We start from the raw sequence: 22,542 nt of genomic DNA on the forward strand, positions 1-22,542 counted from the left end.
CGCGCCGGGAGCCCGCCCGGCTTCTCGGCCAGAGTGGCCGCCGAGCACCCGCCCACACCCGGCCCCTACACGGGGGCCGGTCCGCGGACCAGGCCGGCGCGCCCGGTGCCCCCCGCGCCCCGCCCGGCCCTCAGCCATCGGCCGCTCTCCCGCCGCGCCAGGGCTTGACGCCGCGCCGCCGTTGCTTCCACTAGGAAACTAGCCTTCAAACCCCAGTCCGGGGCTCTTCCCACTCTCCAGTTCCCCCGGTCCTCGCAGCTGGCCGATAACCCGGCTTACCCAGCACTCAGTCGGTTACTGCGCGATTGATGATCATTTTTAACTGCTTGCGCAGACTCAAAAAAGCCCACCGAGGATGCCGTGCTATATTATATTGTAAATATTTACTTATGCCCGCGGCGCGATCCGAAATATCGAAATCACTGAAACATTTAAGTGTTTCTAAGTAATTTTTAGTGGCATTCCTTTACCAAGGGGTAATTACGAAATTTTTTCGAGTCTCAAAACAGACTTGTATTAGCAACAATATACTTAGGAGTATTATGCTTTAAAATTCTCACTACAGTGGAGGTTTGAATATGTGTATTTGTTTTGTCTCTATAATCGTAGGATAATAGAATCAAGGATTCTAAAGATGGAAAACAACCCCTTTAGTTTACAGATTAAAAAAAAAGAAAAGCGAGCCATCTGGAGTTCTACTGGATGTAGAACCTACATTTTTCTGACTGACTCGATGCTATTATGTGACAGATGTAACATGACTGAATCGCTCACTGAAATAAAGAACATACTGTATATGTTAAATGATTCTCAGATCCAAGTTGGTTTTTGTTGTTGTTTTGTTTGTGTGTTTATTTTTAATTTGATTCAGTATCAGGATGAGAAAATCAGAACTCACATTTGAGTGCCTACTATACGTGGCATGTGCTAGGAAATCTCATATCCCTAATCTTGTATAATCCTTACCGTATCTTGTAAGGTAAGTAATGTCCCCATTTTAAAAATAAGGAAGATGAATCAGTAAGAGTAAATAATTTGAATGACCGTTTGACCTCAAGGGCAGCAGATTCCAACATAGGTGTATTGGATTTCCAAAGGCTATTTTTTCTATGATAAACATAAATTAGGTGACTGTGCTCTCTTAAGGTCTAATATTTCCACCATTTGTTCTTGATGAAAAAGTAGTCTATATATAATGATGGTTTTTGCAGAAGAAATATTTTGATTGTTTTTGAGCTCTGCCACTTGAAGATGTACAGGTGTCAAACTTCGTCTGCTATATTGGTTCTTAATATTGTAAAAGTTAAATGAAAAAAAAAATCTCACTTAAAATAGTAATCTGTAATATCTTATATCTTGTGACAGTATAGATTTCTGTTGAGCCCATAACTGAAATGTCTGAATTTTTTATATCTCATTTTAATCTTGAAAATTGTGTAATTGATAAGATTTCAGGTCTTCAGGTGGCAGTCAGTGAATACAAATACTTCCTACTACTGATTGATCCAATGAGTAAATGCTGTATGAGCCACCCTGGAAAGTACCACACAGATTTAGATCAAGTCTACTACTTTTTAAATTCCAGGGATTGTCAGCGCTTAAAATATGTCTAAGGCATAAGCGGAAGGAAAGGGAGAGTAGGAGGCAGAAAAGAAGACATGGCATATCGTGAGAAAAAATAGAATCCTTCCCACAATTGTTTTATTCAGATCCTTCTGAACAGCGAAAAGACCCTGGAATCTGGAGGTAATCCAGTAGTCAGCAGTTAAGAATAATGGTCAGATGATTCCAGATTGTATGTTCCAAGCACAGTTTTCCTCCTCATTAACACAATGTGTGTTAAAATTGACAAATGTATATCCTAAAACTTGAATGGCTCACATATATCTGTCTAAATTACTTATTACCCTATCGTTGAGCATTTTCTAAAGGACTTTGTATCTGAAAACAGCCCTACCTCTAGAGGTAAGAGCAGCAAAGCTGAAAAAAGTAAGTAGTAAATTCTAATTGGTGCCAGAATATTCTCTTGCTCCTAGTTCTTCCATATCCTTTCCACATTACTGAAATTCATACAAACTTTAGTATTGCAACTAGGAGGATTTAAAAGTTGTGAGTAGTTTTTTCCAAATTTTGGAGGAGAAGCACAGGGTTTTAGCATCCTTACAGATGATATGCTTTCTTTACTGTTTAATCGTATGAACAGTTTTATTTCCCTAACACAATTGATATTAATACATTTTGCCCTAAACTTTTCCTTATAGAAGCTAGCAGCTGAATCTGTTTAACTATATATTTCTGTTTTGAATAGGACTTAAAGGGAAGAAGAATCAATTTAGAAAATGTCTGAAAAGAATGAAGGTTTATACTACCAGATATTAAAACATATTATGATACTTTTAAATCAGTGGTCCTGATGCACGCTGAGAAAGCATGATGGAATGGAGAAGAAATAACATAAACAGCCAAGCATATAAGAGTATTTTGTATATAAAAGGTAGCATTTCAATTCTGGAAAAACAATTGCTTATTCAATAAATGGTCCTGGGACAGCTGGAGGAAAATGATAGTGGAGTTTTAGGATTGACAAATGTAGAGAAGTTAAGCTATATGATACCAAAGAAAATATGTGACTCTTGTACTTGAGTTGGGAAAAGAAAAACTGAATTGGGAAAAAACTATAAGGGAAAAGGATTGGTAGACCAAAAATTTTTTTAATGTAAGTGAAAATTGTTTAATCATCTTAGAGCAGTCAAGATCAAAGTTTTAAAAAATTAAAATCTGTGCTTTTTAAACACCATAAAGTAAGAAGGCAAATGACGAACTGGGGGAGGTATTTGCAACATTTATGATAGACAAAGGTCCTGTAAAATTAATAATGAATATTTCCCTTGAAAAATGAGCAATGGATATGCACAGCAGTTTACGAAAGAAGAAATAAAAATAGAATATGAATCAAAGAAACCCAGCTGAAAATAATGAATTTTTCCTTTTCCAATTTGCAAATATTAAAAAGAATTTTTGAGAAGAGCATGGGGAAATGAATTACTCATGCACTGGTAACCTTTTCTGAAGAGAAATTTAGCAATGTGTATTCAAATCCTTAAGTGTGTATTTCTTTAACTTAATAGTTCACTTTATATATTCATAGATGGTGACACAGACCATCCATGTTATGTGGAAGACATTTATTCTTTTTAGATGCCCAGCATTTGAACCCCCTTCCTCTTGTAGTGTTCCCCACTAAGCGAGTCTTGTTGGCGTATTTATTTTAGTTGTCTGAGTACCTCCTACCTACCTTCATAGAATGTATATTCTATAAAGAAGGGGGTTTTGTTCCCTATTGTGTCTCCAATGTCCAGAATTGGGCATAGCTCATGGTAGGTGCCCCATATAAAAGAACCTGAGTGCCAGGTATTTTTCAGCTTCCCTTGCAGCTAGGTTGTGAGCAAGTAACTTGGATGCTGTTTGTTAGATGTATGTGTGCTAGATTTGGGCTCAGGAATAAACCTGTAAAAGTCAGGACCTGAAGAGGATTCTTAGCGAGCAGTAGAAGTTGTAGGAAGATAAGGTCCCTGGCAAAAGGCAGTGCTACAAGCTGCAGTGTGATGCTCACCAGTGGCTGGGGCAGTTCGTGCATCAGACTGGTTCTCTGGAAGGGTTTCAGGCCTTGCTCCTCTCTACATAGATCAGAGGCTGGTTCTCCAGCTTCCCTGATGATTCCGTGAGCTACCTAATATTACTTTCTTAAAGTTTTATTCTTTAATTTAAAAATTTGAAACGTATGTACAAAAGAGTATGTAAAATAACTGTCATGTTTAACTTCCAGATTAAAAAATCAGCTAGAATCAGTACCTTAGAAGACTCCTGTTTATCCTTCACTGATTATATTTTTCCTCCCACCCTCACAGGGTACCACTATCTTGATTTCTAATTAATCACTATTTTCTTTATAGTTTTATCACACATGCATCTCTCTCTAAACAATATATTATTTGGTTTTTGAATCAGAGCATGTGTTTTCTTTCATGACTTAATTCTTTTAGTTAACATGATGTTTTTTAGATTCACACATTACTTGTATTCAGCTGGTGTGCACTTGCATGGCTGTACCTGTGTTTACTTGGTGTTTATTCTGTTTGGTTAGTTTCTGTGCTGCCCAGTTATTAAATATTTTGAAAATCATCCCTGGATGCATTCATCTGATGTGTGTCCTGTATGATATTCTATTGTGTGAATTTACGGCAATTTCCTTATCTATTCCACTATGGATGAATATTTGAACGCTTCAGGGTTTTTTTGGGTTGTAAGCAATGCTACATTGAGCATTCTTGGTAACATATCTCCTGTTATACACGCAGCAGGACATGTACACTCCCTAGGGCATATACCAAGGAATGGAATGCTGGGTTGCCTGGTGCACACATATCCACATTTACTTGGGAATGTCAGTGTTGCCAAAATATTTGTATCAATCTACACTACCACCAGCCCCCTCCTTGCTCCACATCCTTGACAACATTTGATGCCATCTGGCCTTAAAGTTTTTGCCAATCTAGTGAGTGTGACATATTTCATTGTGGTTTTTGTTTACTTTCCATGATTACAGTGGAATGTATTTTCATAGCCTTATGAACTATTTGTGTTTTCTCTTCTGTAAAAATGCTGGTTCCTGTCTTTTGCTCATTTGTCTGTTGAGTTGTCTTTTACTGATTTATAGGAATACTTTAATTATATAGTTGTATGAGTTGAATATGCCTTCTTAGTTTGTAGCTTATCTTTGCACTTTCTTGATGATTATCCTTCGTTCAACAGAAGTTTTTAATTTTAATGTAATTTCAGTCTTTTCCTTAACGCTTTGTGCTTTCTGCATCTTAAGAAATCTTTCCCATTATGGAGATCATAAAGTCTCCTGTATTGTCTTCTAAATGATTTTTGGTTTTGCCTTCCATGTTTAAATCTTTTTTTCTTAAATCTGAATTTTTTATTTGGTTGGTTTAAGGTAGGGATCCAATTTCATTATATTTTCAGTATGGATAACCAGTTGTTCTTGTGTCATATATTAAATAGTCCCCTCTTTCCCTACTAACATGCAAACTCAGTCTGTTACACATCAAGTTTCCATGTATGTGTGGTCTGTTTCTAAGTTCTTTATTCTGTGCAGTTTGTCTGTTTATTTATTCTTGTGACAGAACCTCAGTATCTAAATTACAGTGGCTTTACTAGAAGTCTAAATGTTGGGTGGTAAAAGCCCCATCCCCACCCTATCTTGTTCTTGTTCTTCAGGAATAGTTTGGTTATTTAGGGCCTTTTGTTCTTTTGTATGAATTTTCTTTACTATTTTTCAATAATAGTAAAATATATAAAACATTTAATTTGCCATTTTAACCAGGTGACTGTACAGTTCGGTGGCATTAATTACATTCACAATGTCGTGCAGTGTTACCACTATCTAGTTCCAAAACTCTTCATTACTCCAAACAGAAACTCTCCCTCCTTCCTTACCCCAGTCCCTGCTAAATTCTAATCATTCTGTCTTTATGTATTTGCATTTTCCTAGATACTTCATATACATGGAATCATACAATATTTGTCTTTTTGAGTCTAGCTTATTTTATTTAGCATAATATTTTCAAGGTTCGCTGTGTTGCAGCATGTATCAGAACTTCCTTCCTTATTATGGTGAATACGATTACACCGTATGCATATACCACATTTTGTTTATCCGTTCATCTGTTGTTGGGACACTTGGGTTGTTGCCACCTTTTGTGTATTGTGAATAGTCCTGATATGAATATCGGCATACAAGTATCTGAGCCCCTATTTTTTATTCTTTTGGGTACCTAGGAGTGGAATTCCTGGGTCAAATGGTTAGTCTACATTCAACTTTTAGAACTGCTAAATTGTTTTCCACAGTGCTTCCTCATTTGTATAAACTTTAGAATCAGATTGTCAAATAAAGTACCATATTGAGATTTTATGTTACTGTGCTCAGTCTTAGATCATTTGAGGGTGATAAACATGTTATGAAATTGAGACTTCAAATCCAGGTGTATAGTATGTCTCTCTATGCCGGACTTTTTGACGTCTTTCAATAGAGTTTTATAGCATCTTCATAGGGATCTTGTATATCTTTTGTTGGGTTTATTCTTGGCTTCTTTGTTTTTTTTATTGTTTTTTAAAAACTAAATTTCTTTTAAAAAATTAAATTTCTTGATTGTTGCTGGTGTTTAGAAATGCAGTTGACTTGAATATTTTTGATTCTGGCAAGCTTTCTTATATTAATTTTCAAAATTCATCTGTTAATTATATTTTTATTTTCTATATAGAGTCATGTAATCTACAGATGATGACAGTTTTGTTTCTTGCATCCCAATCTTTATTCCTTTTTATCTCCTTTTCTTTACTACACTGGTGGACCTGAAGTACAGTGTTAAATAGAAGCCAATTTTTCTTGGTCCTAATCTCAGAGTGATTGTTTTCAACTATTAACCATTAAGTTTGATGATTGCTTTAGGGTTTTGCTTGTTTGTTTGTTTGTAGATGGGCTTTTTCAAATTAATGACATGCCCTTTTACCCGATTTTCAATTTATGAATGTTGAGTTTTCAAGAGTGATTTTTTTGCATCATACTGAGATAACTGTTTTTTCTTCTTTGATCTCTTAATATGATGACTTATACAAAAAATAAGTAATATTTGTAATATTAAACCAATGTTCCATTCCTTGGATTAAGTACAAGTTAGTGTAATATATTACCCTTTTTATACATCACTGGATCCTATTTACTAATTACTTTTTTAGCAATTTTACATCTATGTTCAAAAGTGGTTTGGGTAGTGTTCCTTCTTTTATATTCTGGAATAGATTTTTTTGAAGATTGAATTACTTGTTCTTTGAGTGTTTGTAAGAACTCATCTTTAAAGCCATCTGGGTTTGGTACTTTGTGGAGGAGGTTTTAAATCTCTGATTCAATCTATTTAAAGCTCTGGGATTATTCACATTTTCCATTTTTTCTTGAGTCAAGTTTCCTCACTCCCACCTCCAGCCCCAGGAGTCTATCCATTTCATTTAGATTTTAAAATTTATTGGCATAAACTCAAGTTGTTCATAATACTATTTATTCTCTGTAGTAGCTATAGATATGGCCCCTTTTTCATTCCTAGAATTGTCAAGTGGTGCCTTCCTTTCCTCCCCGCCACCCACCTTGAATAGTCTTGCCACAGGTTTATCAGCCTTCAGAAACACCAATTTTTGGTCTACTTGAAACTCTCTGTTGTGTTTTTAATTTTTTCATTAATATCTGCTCCTTCTTATTTCTTCCTACTTTCTATGGGTTTATTATGCTGTTATTTCTTGAATTTCTGACATTGGATGCTCAACTCATTCTTTTTGAGACTTTTTAATTCTTTAATGTAAGTATATAAAGCTATACGTTTTCTTCTAAGTACCTCTTTAGCTGTATTCCTCAAGTTTTGATAAGCAGTATTTTGTCATTTTAGTTCTAATATTTTATACTTTCCATGATTATTTATTATTTGACCCATAAGTTGTTTAGGAAAATAATTTAAATTTCTAACAATATGCTATTTTTATAGTTACCTTTCTGTTATTAATGTCTAACTTAATTGTGTTAATATTCAGAGAGTGTGGTCTCTACTTATCTAATACCAGTCCTTTGGAATATGTTGAGGCTTGCTTTAAGGACTAGCATGTAATCAGTTTTCATAAATATACTCTTTGTTCTCATTAAGAATATATATTCTAATTATATATGTGCATATACGTGCATGTATATGTATATATATACACAAACACTTCACGGGAGTGTATTATATGTGTGCATTTTATTAATCTTGCTAATTGTGTTCAAATCTCCTGTATCCTTTTTTTTATTATTTTACTTCCTGTTCTATCAATTACTGTAACAGGTATTAAAATTAAAAACTCCCACTCTAACTGTAGATCTGTTTGTTTCCCCTTATGATCCTGTCAGATTTTACTTTATATATATATCTTTAGGCTACTTTTTTGGGTGTATATGAATTCAGAATTGTTATAGCTTTCTGGTTAATAGAACATTTTATAATTTTGTAATGCTTCTCTATCTGTAGTAATGTTATCTGCCTTAAAATCTATTTTGCTGGTGTTAATATGGCTACACTAGTTTTCTTTTGGTTAGTATTTGCATGGCATATCTTCTGATGGAAACTTGGTGTATCTTTATATTTTAGATATGTCTTATAACCTGAAAATAGCTGGATGTTATTTTTATCTAGTCTGACATATCTAGAGAGTTTAGCCTATTTCTACTGAAAGTAATTCTGATACACTTTTTTCATCAGATGTGTTTTATATTTGCCCCCCTTCATTTCTCCTCCTCCTCCTTCTTTAACTTTGTCATTTTGAAAATGTTTTGAGTTTTTTGTTATCTTTCCATTTTTTTCTCTTTGCTTGTATAGAAATTAGGTGATTTATTTCTAGTCATCTAGTAGATACTCTATTTCAGCACGAATGCTTCACAAAGTTCCAAGTTAATAATTTTACTTCTTTCCACAGGGTTCAAATACTTCACAAGCTTTTAAATCTGAGCACCCTCTTCTCTAGTTAGTCCTATCCTGTTCCCTGCAGCCCCCGCCTTAAATTAGGCATCAGAAAAAGCTTAGCCTTTTTTATGTTTAAATCTACCCACACACTTTACCAGTATCTTGTCACACTATTGCTTGTTGCATTTCAGATGTTTAATTTTGATCATTTGTCTTTTGCCAGAAGTACAACATCTATTAGAATTTCTTAAAGTGAGGGTCTGTTATTGGCCAGCTGTCTCAATTTTTGTTTGAAAATGTCTTTATTTTACCTCGGTTCTTAAAAGATATTTTTACTGAGTATAGAATTCTAGGTGGACCGTTACTTTCATTAAGCACATTGGCTAATATGATTTATTCTTGAGTTGTTGCTAATGAGAAGTCAGTCATTAGTTGCCATTCATTTGAAGATGATCTTTCTTTTCTCTGGCAGCTTTTAAGAGTGTATCTTTTTCTCTGATATACAGTTTTACTATGATGTATCTAGGTATGGATTTCTGTTTATTTACCCTGCTTGGAACTTGTTAGGACTTCCTAGATCTCAGGATTGATGACTTTCAACAATTTTGCAAAACTCTCAGGTTCTGTCTCTTCAAATATTGCCTCTTCCTCATTCTCCCTATTACATCCTAATGTAATTCTGATTAGACTTAGTTCTTCTCTCTCTTCCTCCATGTCTCTTCTTTTTTATATATTCCATCTCTCTGGGCTATGTTTCTGGATGAATCAGTTCACTAGTTCTCTTTTTTTAGGGTGACCTTGACAAAAGCAGTTTTAGTGGAATGAGTCTGGATTGATTAGTCTGGACTGATGAAATAATGAGAGGTGAAGCAATGGAGACTTCTACTATAGTTAACTCAGTATGGAAATTTTGTTGTGAAGGGAGCAGAGAAATAAGAGAAAGAGTTATGGGAGAGTTGGGGTTTTTTTTTTGTTTTTTAAAGATGAGTTATACTAAGGCATGTTTAGGTATTGATAGGAGTGATCTGGTAGAGAAGGAAACTTGATGATGTAGAAGAGAAGGGATAATTTAGGAGTGAAATTGCTGAGAAAGTAAGATGGAAACTGAAAGAAGACTGGAGCACAATGACTAAAGGCAAGAAGAACTTTGGAGGGATAGCAGGTACCATATAGCACAGAATCATAAGGATTTTAGACTATCCTGAGAGCAACAGGGAAGCATTGAAGGGACTTAAGCAGAATAGTAACAAAATCCATTTTCATACTATTTCTGTTGTAATGGTATATGTGTGAGACTACTAGAGCCTGATGCCATTAAACTTTAGAATCAAGCAATTATAATCTCCCTTTCTTAACAGTTATTTACTTAGCCATGTCATATGGTTTCCTCAGTCAGACATGAGTGGAAGTTTCCTTGGAATTAATATAATGGTTTTCTGCTCTGTGTGTGTGTGTGTGTGAGAGTGTGCGTGTGAGACAGAGAGTGTGTTTGAGAGAGAGAGAGAGAGACAGAGGCCTGGTAGCCAAGATACTATTTTAAAATTTTAACTAACATAACAATGAGGAAATTAGCTAACTCTGTTTAGCATGTTAATAATTTATGCATCATATAGTCTTAGAAATTCTTAAACTGACATCTTTTACAACTAGCTATTTTTGAGTTATTTTATAGATTCTAAGTAATCATGATAGATTTATGTAAGGATTTGTTTTAACCCCTAAGTTTTTAAACTTAACATAAAGAAAATTATTATTCTAATTTTTCTTTTCATCATAAATATCAGAATGTACTATTCTGTTTATGGTATCAGCTTCTTTAGAGATTATTCAGATTCTGAGTTGTCATTTTGACTAGCTAAATTTATCTTGATCCTTAGATTCTATATTTAATGAATATCTAACACTATGCTTGCACATAGTAGGCACTCAAAAAATATGTTTAGTGAATCAAGGTATGTGATACAGTGCTCTTAATTATACTTTAAGTTTCCTTTCTTAACTCCTTCCCTTCACCCAAAGTATATTGCCCTTTTTTGATATTCCTTTTCTTCCTGGCTTCACATTCTTCAGTATTCTGCTGTAATGTTATTGTTTTGCTATTTTCTCTTACTTGAAATTCCTTGTAAGGTTTAACTACCCTGAGTCTTCTCTTGAGACTCACGTACTTGCTATTTTGTATTCTAACCCTTATTGTTTGCCCACTTTCTCTTAGAAAATGTCTCTCCTCCCCTTCTCTCTTTTTTTTTTGCGGTACGCGGGCCTCTTACTGTTGTGGCCTCTCCCGTTGCGGAGCACAGGCTCTGGACGCGCAGGCTCAGTGGCCACGGCTCGCGGGCCCAGCCGCTCCGCGGCATGTGGGGTCTTCCCGGACCAGGGCACGAACCCGTGTCCCCTGCATTGGCAGGTGGACTCTCAACCACTGCGCCACCACGGAAGCCCCTCCCCTTCTCTTTTGATCTATCTTTATTTCTGTTGAAAAAGTCATCTTTGAGGCTGTTTATGGTTTTGTGTTTTGTACTATTTCCATTGCAGTTTTTCCATCCTGAGGAACTATTTAGTTGTTACTTTGTAACTAATAAACATAATTTTATGTATTCTGTGTTTTTAGTCTATTGAAGACAATGAAGTATATTTGCCTAATGATGAGATTTGGACCTATGAGATTGATAGTGGGTTGTGGTAAGTAACTTTAAATTGCAGAATGTCCAGTCTTAATATCTGTTATAACTGCTGTCATAGCCCACAGGGAGTCTGAGACCCTACTTAGAACGTGCTGCAACATTATATTGTCTCCCTTTCCTTTTCTTTCAATGCTTTATTCTCTCTGGCTGTTTCTTTCCCCAACTTGCTTCCTCTCTCCGTTCTTTGTCCTCTACTATTCCTCTCAAGACTAAGGCTATTTCTGAAGACTTCGCTTTGTTCTTCTAACTAATTCCCAATTCTGGTGACATGTGAAGATTTTGTAACTGTTTCTTCCCCAGTAGGTTGAAAAATCTTTACCATGGATCTTCTTACAGTTTTTACAGTATTGGCTACCATTACATCTTAATTGTAATTGTCAGTGACAGTTTTCATTGAAAAAGTACTCATGGAATTCAAAGGGAATTTTAATTTGCTTTTCTGGAAAGTTATGGAATTCCACGTTATTCTTGCTGCAGGACGATGCACCTCATGGAAGGAGAACTCCCTACCTCCATGTCAGGAAGTTGCGGTGCTTGCCTTAATGGAAAGCTATACGTTTTTGGAGGATATGATGACAAAGGATACAGCAATCGAGTAATTTCTTTTTTCAATTCAGGAGCGCAGAAAAATGTAATGTTTAATGTGTCACTTCATCTCACAAGTTTACGAATGTATTTTACAAAGAAGACATATGTAGAAAAGCTTGAGCTTATGATGATAAGGTTTTAAAGATAGGGTGAAAATGCAGCATCGTGCTCCTCTCTTCTGCCATGTCTTTCTGCTTCAGAATTAACTACGTACTTAGTTGATATTCATAGGGCAAGAGCACGATGGGAAAAGATCCATTTCAGTATTTTTCATATTATCATTTTTGCTTCTAAAACATAGTCCCATTTTCATTAACGCTACAATTCAAATTTTTACCTTTTAAAAATCAAAAAGTAATATTATTAATTTTGGATCACATATCCCTGTGACATATGTTTAATTTTCCAATGTCCTGTCTGCTAATGGTGTTCTCCTCTTTTAAAAGCTTTATTTTGTTAATTTGCGAACAAGAGATGGAAGCTATGTTTGGGAAAAAATCACCAACTTTGAAGGTCAACCACCCACACCACGTGATAAACTTTCCTGCTGGGTATATAAAGACAGGTAATGCAGCAAGACCATCTCATTAACTGCACTTAAGTAAGGATTACAGCTTGTGACCAAAATAGAGAAAACTTGAAAGTCTGAAATTTTTTTCAAGATAGTTACAAACTTGTTTTGACACTGATGTTAAAGGCAGTTTTGAACCCTGGATAAGAGCCAGGTCATAAGAGTAAACATGGTGGAAGCAGCTGTTTGGTTTTTAAAAATTCGTTACTTTTTAAATTTTCTGAATCGTTAATACAGTTACATGGTTCAAAAACATATTGAAAAGGATACAATGAAAAGTCTGGCTCCCACTCCTGTCCCCTTCCATCCTGTTCCCACCCTCCACATGCACAATTAGCTACTTTTATTAATATCTTTTGTATTTTTATAGCAGTGGTTCTCAAACTTGTCTGCCATAGAAATAATCTGGGGATCTTTTAAAAGCTCTGAAGCCCAGGTGATACCCCAGAACTAATCAAATTGCAATCACTGGGGGTATGATTTTTTTAAGCTCCTCAGGTGATTCCAAGTGCAGGCAAGTTTGGGAACAACTGCGATCCCTGTGACTTTATGCAGATAGAAGCAAATACATAGGTGCGTGCTCTTCTCTTCCTCCTCCTTACACAAATATGGGTGTACTCCATACACTATTCTGCACCCTGCTGCCTCCTTTTTTTTTTTTTGAGGGGGCCATGCCACACAGCATATGGGAATTGTAGTTCCCTGACCAGGGATCTAACCCGCACCCCCTGCATTGGAAGTGCGGTGTCTTAACCACTGGACTTCTTTTAGTCAACAGTATACCATGGGGAACTTTCATCTTTCTGTATCTCTAGTTAGAAAGCTTGATTTTGTTTTTGTTTGTACAGCTGCATAGTATTCTCCTGTGTGGATATACCAAGTTTATTTAACCTTTCCCATATAGATGGCACAACACTTAGATTAAATGAATATCTTTGTGTATATATACATATGATTGCAGATCTATTTGTTGGATAAAATTCCAGAATTTGATTTCTGGTCAAAGCGTAGTACATTTGTAATTGTGATAAATGTTTATTTTGCTAGGGTTGCTGTAACAGATTTCTATAAACTGAATAATTTAAACAACAGAAATGTATTGTCTCATAGTTCTGGAGGCTAGAAGTCTGAGATCAAGGTGTCAGCAGGGTTGGTTCATTCTCTTGGTTTTGAGAAAGAATCTGTTTTATGCCTGTCCCCAGCTTCTGGTGATTTGTTGGCAACCTTTGGTGTGTTGAAGCAACACTCTGATCTCTGCCTTCATAGTCACATAGCATTCTCTCTGTGTGCTTGTCTGTCTCCAAATTTCCCCTTTTTGTAAGAATACCAGTCATATTGGATTAGGACCTACGCTCATGACTTCATTTTAACTTGATTGCCTCTATAAGGACCCTGTCTCTAAATAAGGTCACATTCTTCTTTTATTATTCTTATGTTTTTATTTCTAGAAAATATAATTGTTTTGCCTTCTTAATTGCAGTAATTCCTACTCTGCTTTATTCAATATTCAGTTTATTTTAAAAAATCTCTTTAAACTGCAGGGGGCACTTATAATAATTAAGATGGAGGGTGTTAAGTTTTAAAAAACAATCAGTTTAAATAATACACATTTATATTTTGAATACAAAAGGCAGACATTAAAATTTGACAAAATATTTTATAATTCTCAAAAAGCATATCAGAATTCCACAGCGTAAGGAATAAGATTATCTTGGTCATGAAAAGGTACATAGATCAAAATACTCTCTAGAATATGAGAATTTGGAAAGGAAAATCTTAAACCTTTGAATTGTGGATTAATCAGATTTAAATAGAAACCAACTATGATTATGCTGCTGTTGCTTTCTCTGACCCTACAAATTGATAACCATTAGTACTCTGCTTTGAGTAGCCAATAATGTCACATTCTAAATACAGGGGATTAGGACTTCTATATATGAATTTTGTGGGGGACACAATTCAATCCATAACATTGGATTTTGCCAGCTTTTTCTCCAATAAAGTTGTGCTGTTTTGTGTTGTCAGTAATGGAGTGCCTCTTTGTCCACAGCCTTGCCAAGAATTTGCAGGCAAACTTAGATGTTTTTGGCCAAATTGATAGGTGAGATGTGATGCCTCAGTCTTATTTTAATTTTCATATATTTAAGGGCAATTTTTATTTCTTTTTCTCTGAACTGAAAAATAAATCCTTTGCTAATTATTTTTTATTTGATTGTTGGCATTTATAATCTTGACTTCTAGGAGTTATTTATGTATAAAGAGATTAGTGTTTGACTGTGATATGAAAATATTTTTTCCAGGTTGTCATTTATCTTTTGACTTTGCATAAAGTGTGTTTTGCATGTATTAAACAGCTTCTTAAAGCTGTTATTTAGGTAAATTTATCAATAATTTCTTTTCTGGCTTCTTGACTTTGAGTCAATTGCAAAGGTTTTTTCCACTCCAAGATTATAAACTAATTCTCACATATTTTCCTCTAGTACTTTTGTTATTTTTAAAAACATGGGAGGGATTCCCTGGAGGTCCAGTGGTTAGGACTCCACACTTTCACAGCTGAGGGCATGGGTTTGATCCCTGGTCGGGGAACTAAGATCCTGCAAGCCGTGTGGCACAGCCAAAAAAAAAGAACCAGTAAAAACCTGTGAATGGTATGAGATATGAATCCAAGTTTATCTTTTATTATTTAGTTTTTAAATTTTATAACTGTTGGTTTGTACCTCTTCATCCCTTCACTATTTCACCCATCCCCCACCCTTCCCCTCTAGCAACCACTAGTTCGTTCTCTGTATCTGATTTTTCATATTTGTTCTTTGTTTTGATTTTTACATTCTACACATAAGTGAAAACATGCAGTATTTGTTTCTCTCTGATTTATTCACTTAGCATAATATCCTCTGAGTCCATCCATGTTATCACAAATGGCAAAATTTCATTCCTTTTTATGGCTGAGTAATATTTCTCTGTGTGTGTGTGTGTGTGTGTGTGTGTGTGTACATACATACACACCACATCTTCTTTATCCATTCATCTGTTGATGGACACAGGTTGCTTCCATATCTTGGCTATTGTAAATAATGCTGCAATGAACATTGGGTGTATATATCTTTTTGAATAAGTGTTTTCATTTTATTTGGTTAAATAGGAGTGGCATTGCTGGATAGTATGGTAGTTCTATTTTTAATTTTTTGAGGAACCTCCATACTGTTTTCTATAGTGCTTGTATTAATTTACATTCCCACCAACAATGCATGAAGGTTTCCTTTTCTCCACATCTGTGCCAACACTTGTTATTTCTTGTCCTTTTGATAATAGCCATTCTGACAGGTATAAGGTGACGTCTCATTGTGGTTTGGGTTTGCATTTCCCTGACAATTAGTGGTACTGAGCATCTTTTCATGTGCCTGTTGGACATCTGTATGTGTTCTTTGGAAAAATGTCTATTTAGGTCTTTTCCCCATTTTTTAACTGGGTTGTTTTTTTTTAAGTGATGCTGAGTTGTTTGAGTTCTTTATATATTTTGTATATTAGCCCCTAGTGGACATATCATTTGCAAATATCTTCTCCCATTCAGTAGGTTGCCTTTTTGTTTTATTGATGGTTTCTTTTGCTGTGCAAAAGCTTTTTAGTTTGTTGTGGTCCCATTTGCTTATTTTTGCTTTTGTTGCCCTTGCCAGAGGAGACAGATCCAAAAAAATATTGCTAAGGCTGATTTCAAAGAGTGTACTGCCTAAGTTTTCTTCTAGGGGTTTTATAGTATCAAGTCTTATGCTTAAGTCTTTAATGCATTTTGAGTTTATTTTTGTATATAGTATGAGAAAATGGTCTAGTTTCATTCTTTTATAAGTAGCTGTAAGTTTTCCCAACATCACTTATTGAAGAGACTGTCTTTTCTCTGTTGTATATTCTTTTTTTTTTTTTGTATATTCTTATGTTGTAGATTAACTGAGCATATGTGCATGGGTTTACTTCTGGGCTCTCTATTCTGTTTCATTGATCTATGTGTCTATTTTTGTACCAGTACCTTACTTTTTTTATTACTGTAGCTTTGTAGTATAGTTTGAAACCAGGAACCATGATACATTTAGCTTTGTTCTTCTTTCTCAAGATTATTTTGGCTATTTGGAGTCTTTTGTGGTTCCATAAAAATTTTAGGATTATTTGTTCTAGCTCTGTGAAAAAAATGCCATCAGTATTTTGATAAGGATTGCACTGAATCTGTAGATTGCTTTGGGTAGTATGAACATTTTAACAATATTAATTCTTCCAATCCATGAACATGAAATATATTTCCACTTATTCATGTCATCATCAATATCTTTCATCAGTGCCTTATAGTTTTCAGAGTACAGGTCTTTCACCTTTTTGGTTAAATTTATTCCTAGGTATTTTATTCGTTTTGATGCAATTGTAAATGGAATTATTTCCTTGATTTCTGTCTCTGATAGTCCATCATAAGTGTATAGAAATGCAAACGATTTATGTCTATTAATTTTGTGTCCTGTAAATTTATTGAATTCATTTATTAGTTTTTATAGTTTTTTGGTGGACTCTTTAGAGTATTCTATATATACAATCATGTCATCTGCAAATAGTTACAGTTTTATTCCTTCCCTTCCAACTTGGATGCTTTTTATTTCTTTTCCTTCTCTGATTGCTGTGGCTAGGATTTCCAATATTATGTTAAGTAAAAAAGGGGGCATCCTTGTATTGTTCCTGATCTTAGAGGAAATGCTTTCAGCTTTTCACCATTGACTATGATGTTTGCTGTGTGTTTGTCAAAAATGGCCTTTATTGTTGATGTGTGTTCCTTCTCTACCCACTTTGTTGAGAGTTTTTGTCATGAATCGTTGTTGGATTTTGTCAAATGCTTTTTCTGTAGCTATTGAGTTGATTGCGTGATTTTTATCCTTCATTTTGTTAATGTGGTGTGTCATGTTGATTGATTTGTGGATAATGAACCATCCTTGCATTCCTGGGATAAATCCCACTTGATCATTGTGTATGATCCTTTTAACGTATTGTTGAATTTAGTTTGCTAGTGTTTTGTTGAAGATTTGTGTATCTATGTTCACCAGGGATATTAACCTGTAAGTTTCTTTTTTTTGTAGTGTCTTTTTCTGATTTTGGTATCAAGGTAATGCTGGCCTTGTAGAATGGGTTTGGAAACTTTCTCTCCTCTTCAATTTTTTTGGAATAGTTTGAGAAGGATAGGTGTTAAATCTTCTTTGAAGGTATGATAGAATTCATTTGTGAAGCCATCTGGTCCTGGACTTTTGTTTTTTGGGAGTATTTTTGATTACTGATCAATTTTATTGCTAGTAGTCAGTTTGTTCAGATTTTCTATTTCTTCCTCATTCAGTCTTGGGAGATTGTATGTTTCTAGAAGTTTATCCAGTTCTAGGTTGTTCATTTTTTTGGCTTATAATTGTTGATAGTAATCTCTTATGATTTGTATTTCTGTGGTATTGGTTGTAACTTCTCTTTTATTTCTGATTTTATTTATTTGGGTCTTCTCTCTTTCTTTATTGATGAGTCTGACTAAAAATTTTTCAATTTTGTGTATCTTTACAAAGAACCAGCTCTTATTTTCATTGATCTTTTCTATTAGTTTTTTAAATCTCTATTTTATTTATTTCTTCTCTGATATTTGTTATTTCTTTCCTTCTGCTGACTTTGGGCCTTGTTTGTTCTTCTTTTTCTGATTCTTTTAGGTGGATCATGTGGTAATTCTATGGTCAACATTTTTTTAAGTTAATTTAATTTAATTTTTATTTATTTATTTTTGGCTGTGTTGGGTCTTCATTGCTGCGTGCGGGCTTTCTCTAGTTGTGGCGAGCAGGGGCTACTCTTCATTGTGGTGCGTGGGGTTCTTGTTGTGGTGGCTTCTCTTGTTGTGGAGCACAGGCTCTAGGCATGTGGGCTTCAGTAGTTGTGGCTCATGGGCTCTAAAGCGCAGGCTCAGTAGTTGTGGCGCATGGGCTTAGTTGCTCTGACGCATGTGGGATCTTCCTGGACCAGGGCTCGAACCTGTGTCCCCTGCATTGGCAGGTGGATTCTTAACCACTGAGCCACCAGGGAAGCCTCTACGTTCAACATTTTGAGGAGAACCAAACTGTTTTCCACAGTAACAATGCCATGTTATATTCCCACTATAAAAGTTCCAATTTTCTACATTCTCACCAACTCTTGCTATTTTCTTTTGTTTTTTGTTAATTTATTTGTTTGTTTGTTTTATAATTGCCATTGTAATGGGTGTGAAGTGATATCCATTGTGGTTTTGATTTGTGTTTCCCCAGTGACTAATGATGTTGACCATCTTTTCCTGGGCTTGTTGGCCATTTGTATATCTTCTTTGGAGAAATATCTATTCTAGTCCTTTGCCCATTTTTAAAAAATTGAATTGTTTTTTCTTTTTGTTATTGAGTTGTAGGAATTCTTTACATATTCTGGATAGTAAACCCTTATCAGATATATGCAGTTTTCTTGTTGTGTTTTTGTCTGGCTTCAGTTTCAGGATAATGCTGGCCTCATTGAATGAGTTAGGAAGTGTTCCCTCCTTCTCAGTATTTTTAAATGTTTGAGAAGGGTTGGTATTAATTCTTCTTGAAATATTTGATAGAATTCACCACTGAAGCCATCTGGTCCTGGGCTTTTCTTTGTTGGGAGATTTTAGGATTACTGATTCAGTCTCTTTACTTATTATATGTTTATTCAGATTTTTTATTTCTTCATGAGCCCCTTTTGGAAGTGTGTGTCTTTCCAGGAATTTTTCTATTTCATCTAGTTTATACAGTCTGTTGGTATGCAGTTTTTTGGTATTCTCTTATGATACTTTTAATTTCTGTCTGTTATTTTTGGCTGTGTTGGGTCTTCGTTGCTGCGTGTGGGCTTTTTCTAGTTGAAACTAGTCTCTAGTTTCAATGTCCCCTCTGTCACTCCTAATTTTAGTAATTTGAGTTTTCTCTACTTTTTTTTTAGTCAACCTAGCTAAAGATTTGTCAATTTTGTTGATATTTTCAAAGACCCAACTTTTGGTTTTGTTGTTTCTCTCTATTGCTTTTCTATTCACCTTTTTGCTTATTTCCCCTTTAATTTTTATTATTTCCTTCTGTTATCTATGGGTTTAGTTTGCTTCTCTTTCTAGTTCCTTGATGTGTATGGTTATATTATTGATATGAGATCTTTCTTTTTAAATTTGTGGGCATTTATAGCTATAAGATTCCCTCTGAGCACCACCTTCACAGTATTCCATAAGTTTTGTTTTATTCTGTTTGCATTTTCAGTCATTTCAAGGTAATTTCTAATTTCCCTTGTGACGTTTTTCACTCATTGGGTTGACAGATATTTTTCTTTCTTTCAGCACTTTAATGACTTTATTACATTGCCTTTTGGCCTCCATTTTTCTGGTGAGAAATTCACTTATTTGTATTTATCCAGCTTGGAGTGTGCTGAGCTTCTGGGGTTGGTGGATATATATCTTTCATCAGTTTTAGGAAGTTCTTATTAATTAACAAATATTTCTTCTACCCATTTATTCATCTCTTTTCCTTCTGGGACTCCTATTATATGCACATTAGATCATATGATATTGTTATACAGAGCTTGGGCTCCCTTCCCCGCCCCCTACTCTTTCATTCTCTTTGTTTTAATTTGGATACTTTTTTTTACCAATTGACTTATCTTCAAGTTCACGGATCTTTTCCATTGCTATGTCCAGTTTCCTGTTATGACTATCTAATGAATTTCTTTATTTCTGACATCTTATTTTCCAATTTTTTGCATTTTCATTTCACTCTTTTTCATGGTTCCATGTCTCTGCCAAAATTACCTAGTTCTTCCTGCACATTGTCCACCTTTTACAAACTGGTCTGTTACTATTTCTACCATAGTTATTTTAAAGGCCATATCTAATAATTCTAATATCTGGGCCACCTTGGAGTCAGCTTATATTGACTCTTTCCTCTCTTGATCATGGGTCACTTTTTTTGCCTTTTCTTATACCTTGTAATTTCTTCATCATTTGACAGACATTCTGTATGAAAGAACAGTAAAGTTGGGAATAAACAATATTTCTTTCCAGAAAAGGACATGCCCTTTTTTCCCTTTTTCAGGTTGCTAGAGTGGGATTTAAGTCAGTCTAATCTATAGTTGATCTGTGTCTGGGCTTTGTTGCAGCTTTAGTTTGATTCAGTTTAACCACTGGCTTCAAATGTTCTGATGCAGGGCCAAGACTTTCCTTTGCTACAGCCCCATGTTTAAGGACTAGAGATTGTCTAGAGATTTTGAACAGTGCCTCACAGCTGAGTACCTACTTCTCAGAACTGTGGGAGATCTCTCCTTGTTTTATAGCCTACTTGTGTTGCTAGGGAGTTCTCTTTGCTCTCCAATCCCACTTTATGCTTTCTGTACCTTGAGAGATCTCTTTCAGCACTGCCCCTCCTCGCCTGGCCTTTTGAGGGCAGCCACCCTGTGTGCTGTAACGGCTTGGCATGCCTCTGAGGTGTTTCTGTCAGATCTCCTGCCCAGATCCCAAACTTTAGAGTTGATAGCTCAGATTGCCTCAAGGAGAGTTGCTCAGCTCTTCTCTGCTTCCAGCTGTTGGTGACTGACCCTGAGCCCTCCCTGAAGACTATGTGAAAAAGTTGTTCAGTAGGTTCAAGCTCCCTCTGTGGCTGAGTTTCTTAAGATTCTAATTTGCTATGCCAGCCTACATGTGCCTGTTAAAATTTTGGGTGGCTTCTTTTACAAACCCAATCTGTGCTGGATTCTTTCTCCTCCTGCTGTTACATCAGGTATGAAAGCAGCCATGGGCCTCTTCTCTCCTACTGCGAGCTTATCACTTTCTGGAATTAGTTCATTTAGGTCTCTTTGCTCCCATAGCTCTTTGATTTTTTTTTTTAAACTATGGTTTTGTAGTTTATATGGCTTGTTTAGGTTGTGAGGGAAATGATGTCTTCCAACTTTCTGTGAACAGACTGAAAGTAGAACTCCTAAAGTGTGTGCTTTGTTTTGTTTTTCAGATTAATATATTTTGGTGGCTATGGGTGTAGGAGACACAATGAACTCCAAGATTGTTTTGATGTTCATGATGCGTCTTGGGTAAGAGAGTAATCCCTGTTTACATTTTCCTCTAAGTTAGTGTCACGTTACAGTCTCCAGAAATAATGAACCCAGTTTTTCTCATTTTAATTTGCTGTAATTGATATTATGAAAAAAATTGTATTTTCTCTCTTTTGAATTTGGATTCAGTTGCAGGAAGTTCTCTCACCTAATTATATCAGCCTTCATGGCTACTGGCAGAGTAATGTCTTTTCTGATGCCATTAATCACTTATAGCTGCTTCTGTTAGAAAACTAGTGGCTTTAGCACAACTTGGAAAAACTTTGTTCTTAGGTAACCGCAGTGGCTGTTGCTGACATACACCTCCTTTTAGGTACGTCCACCAGAACTATTCATAGCTCAGTCTGGCTTCTGTATGAGAGTGAGTAAGTTGGTAGTCATATTACTTTTTCTATTTATTCTTACTGGTTAGAGAATAAATTATTATTAAGGGAAGAACTCATGACTTATAAAAATGAAATCTTTTAAAAGATAACTTTAAAAACCATTGATCTCACCACCAAGATACACAGTAAGTCTTCAGTTTTACCTTCTAGTAGCATGTATTATTATTGTACATTATTAATATAAAGGTATATGTACATTTCATGTATATCTCTTTGTATATAGGTATTTAAAAATTCTCCATAGTCTTTATTTGGGCTATGTGTGAAATTAATACATGCTAATTAATAAAACTGAATGGTTTTTAAGCGTTAAAAGTGGTTTACATGGTTTTTGAGTTTTTAAAATGAAATATCTTTAAAGTTTTGCTACTTACAGTATTACTGATAATTTTTAGTAATATAACTTCCCATTAATTATGTCTACTCATCAGTGAAATCTCTCATTTTTTCCTCCTCTAGTACAGTTAGGCTAATGATCATGTCCTAAAGTTTATGGTGTACAGGTAGATTTTTTCATTTAGATTCTAAACTAAGTAAATTATGTAGTTTATTTGACTTGTTTGACAAGTCCTGACAAAAATGAATGATATATTCCTGACATATAACATAAAACTGGTACAGAGGTAAGCTAGAATAGTGGTAGAGGATTTCAG

At 35.1% G+C, this 22,542-nt stretch overlaps 1 protein-coding gene across 2 annotated transcripts in view; it reads left to right on the forward strand.

Moving 5' to 3' along the window:
- KLHDC1 (kelch domain containing 1) overlaps nt 1-22,542 on the forward strand; it is a 46,458-nt gene that overhangs the window by 371 nt on the left and 23,545 nt on the right. Inside the window, exons 1-5 of one of the 2 annotated variants that reach the window (XM_089906167.1) lie at nt 918-2,494; nt 11,152-11,222; nt 11,702-11,819; nt 12,259-12,377; nt 21,404-21,482. In XM_089906167.1, the coding sequence (XP_089762293.1) occupies nt 11,706-11,819; nt 12,259-12,377; nt 21,404-21,482 (312 nt within the window). In that variant the 5' untranslated portion in view covers nt 918-2,494; nt 11,152-11,222; nt 11,702-11,705. Of the gene's footprint in view, nt 1-917; nt 2,495-11,151; nt 11,223-11,701; nt 11,820-12,258; nt 12,378-21,403; nt 21,483-22,542 lie in introns of those variants that run through there. The other variant, XM_022570633.3, reaches the window with a different exon arrangement.

Source organism: Delphinapterus leucas, chromosome 2 (genome assembly GCF_059928025.1).
Source record: "Delphinapterus leucas isolate spDelLeu-1000000601 "Yukka" chromosome 2, BTC_Dleu_Yukka2, whole genome shotgun sequence".
Classification (NCBI taxonomy): Eukaryota; Metazoa; Chordata; class Mammalia; order Artiodactyla; family Monodontidae; genus Delphinapterus; species Delphinapterus leucas.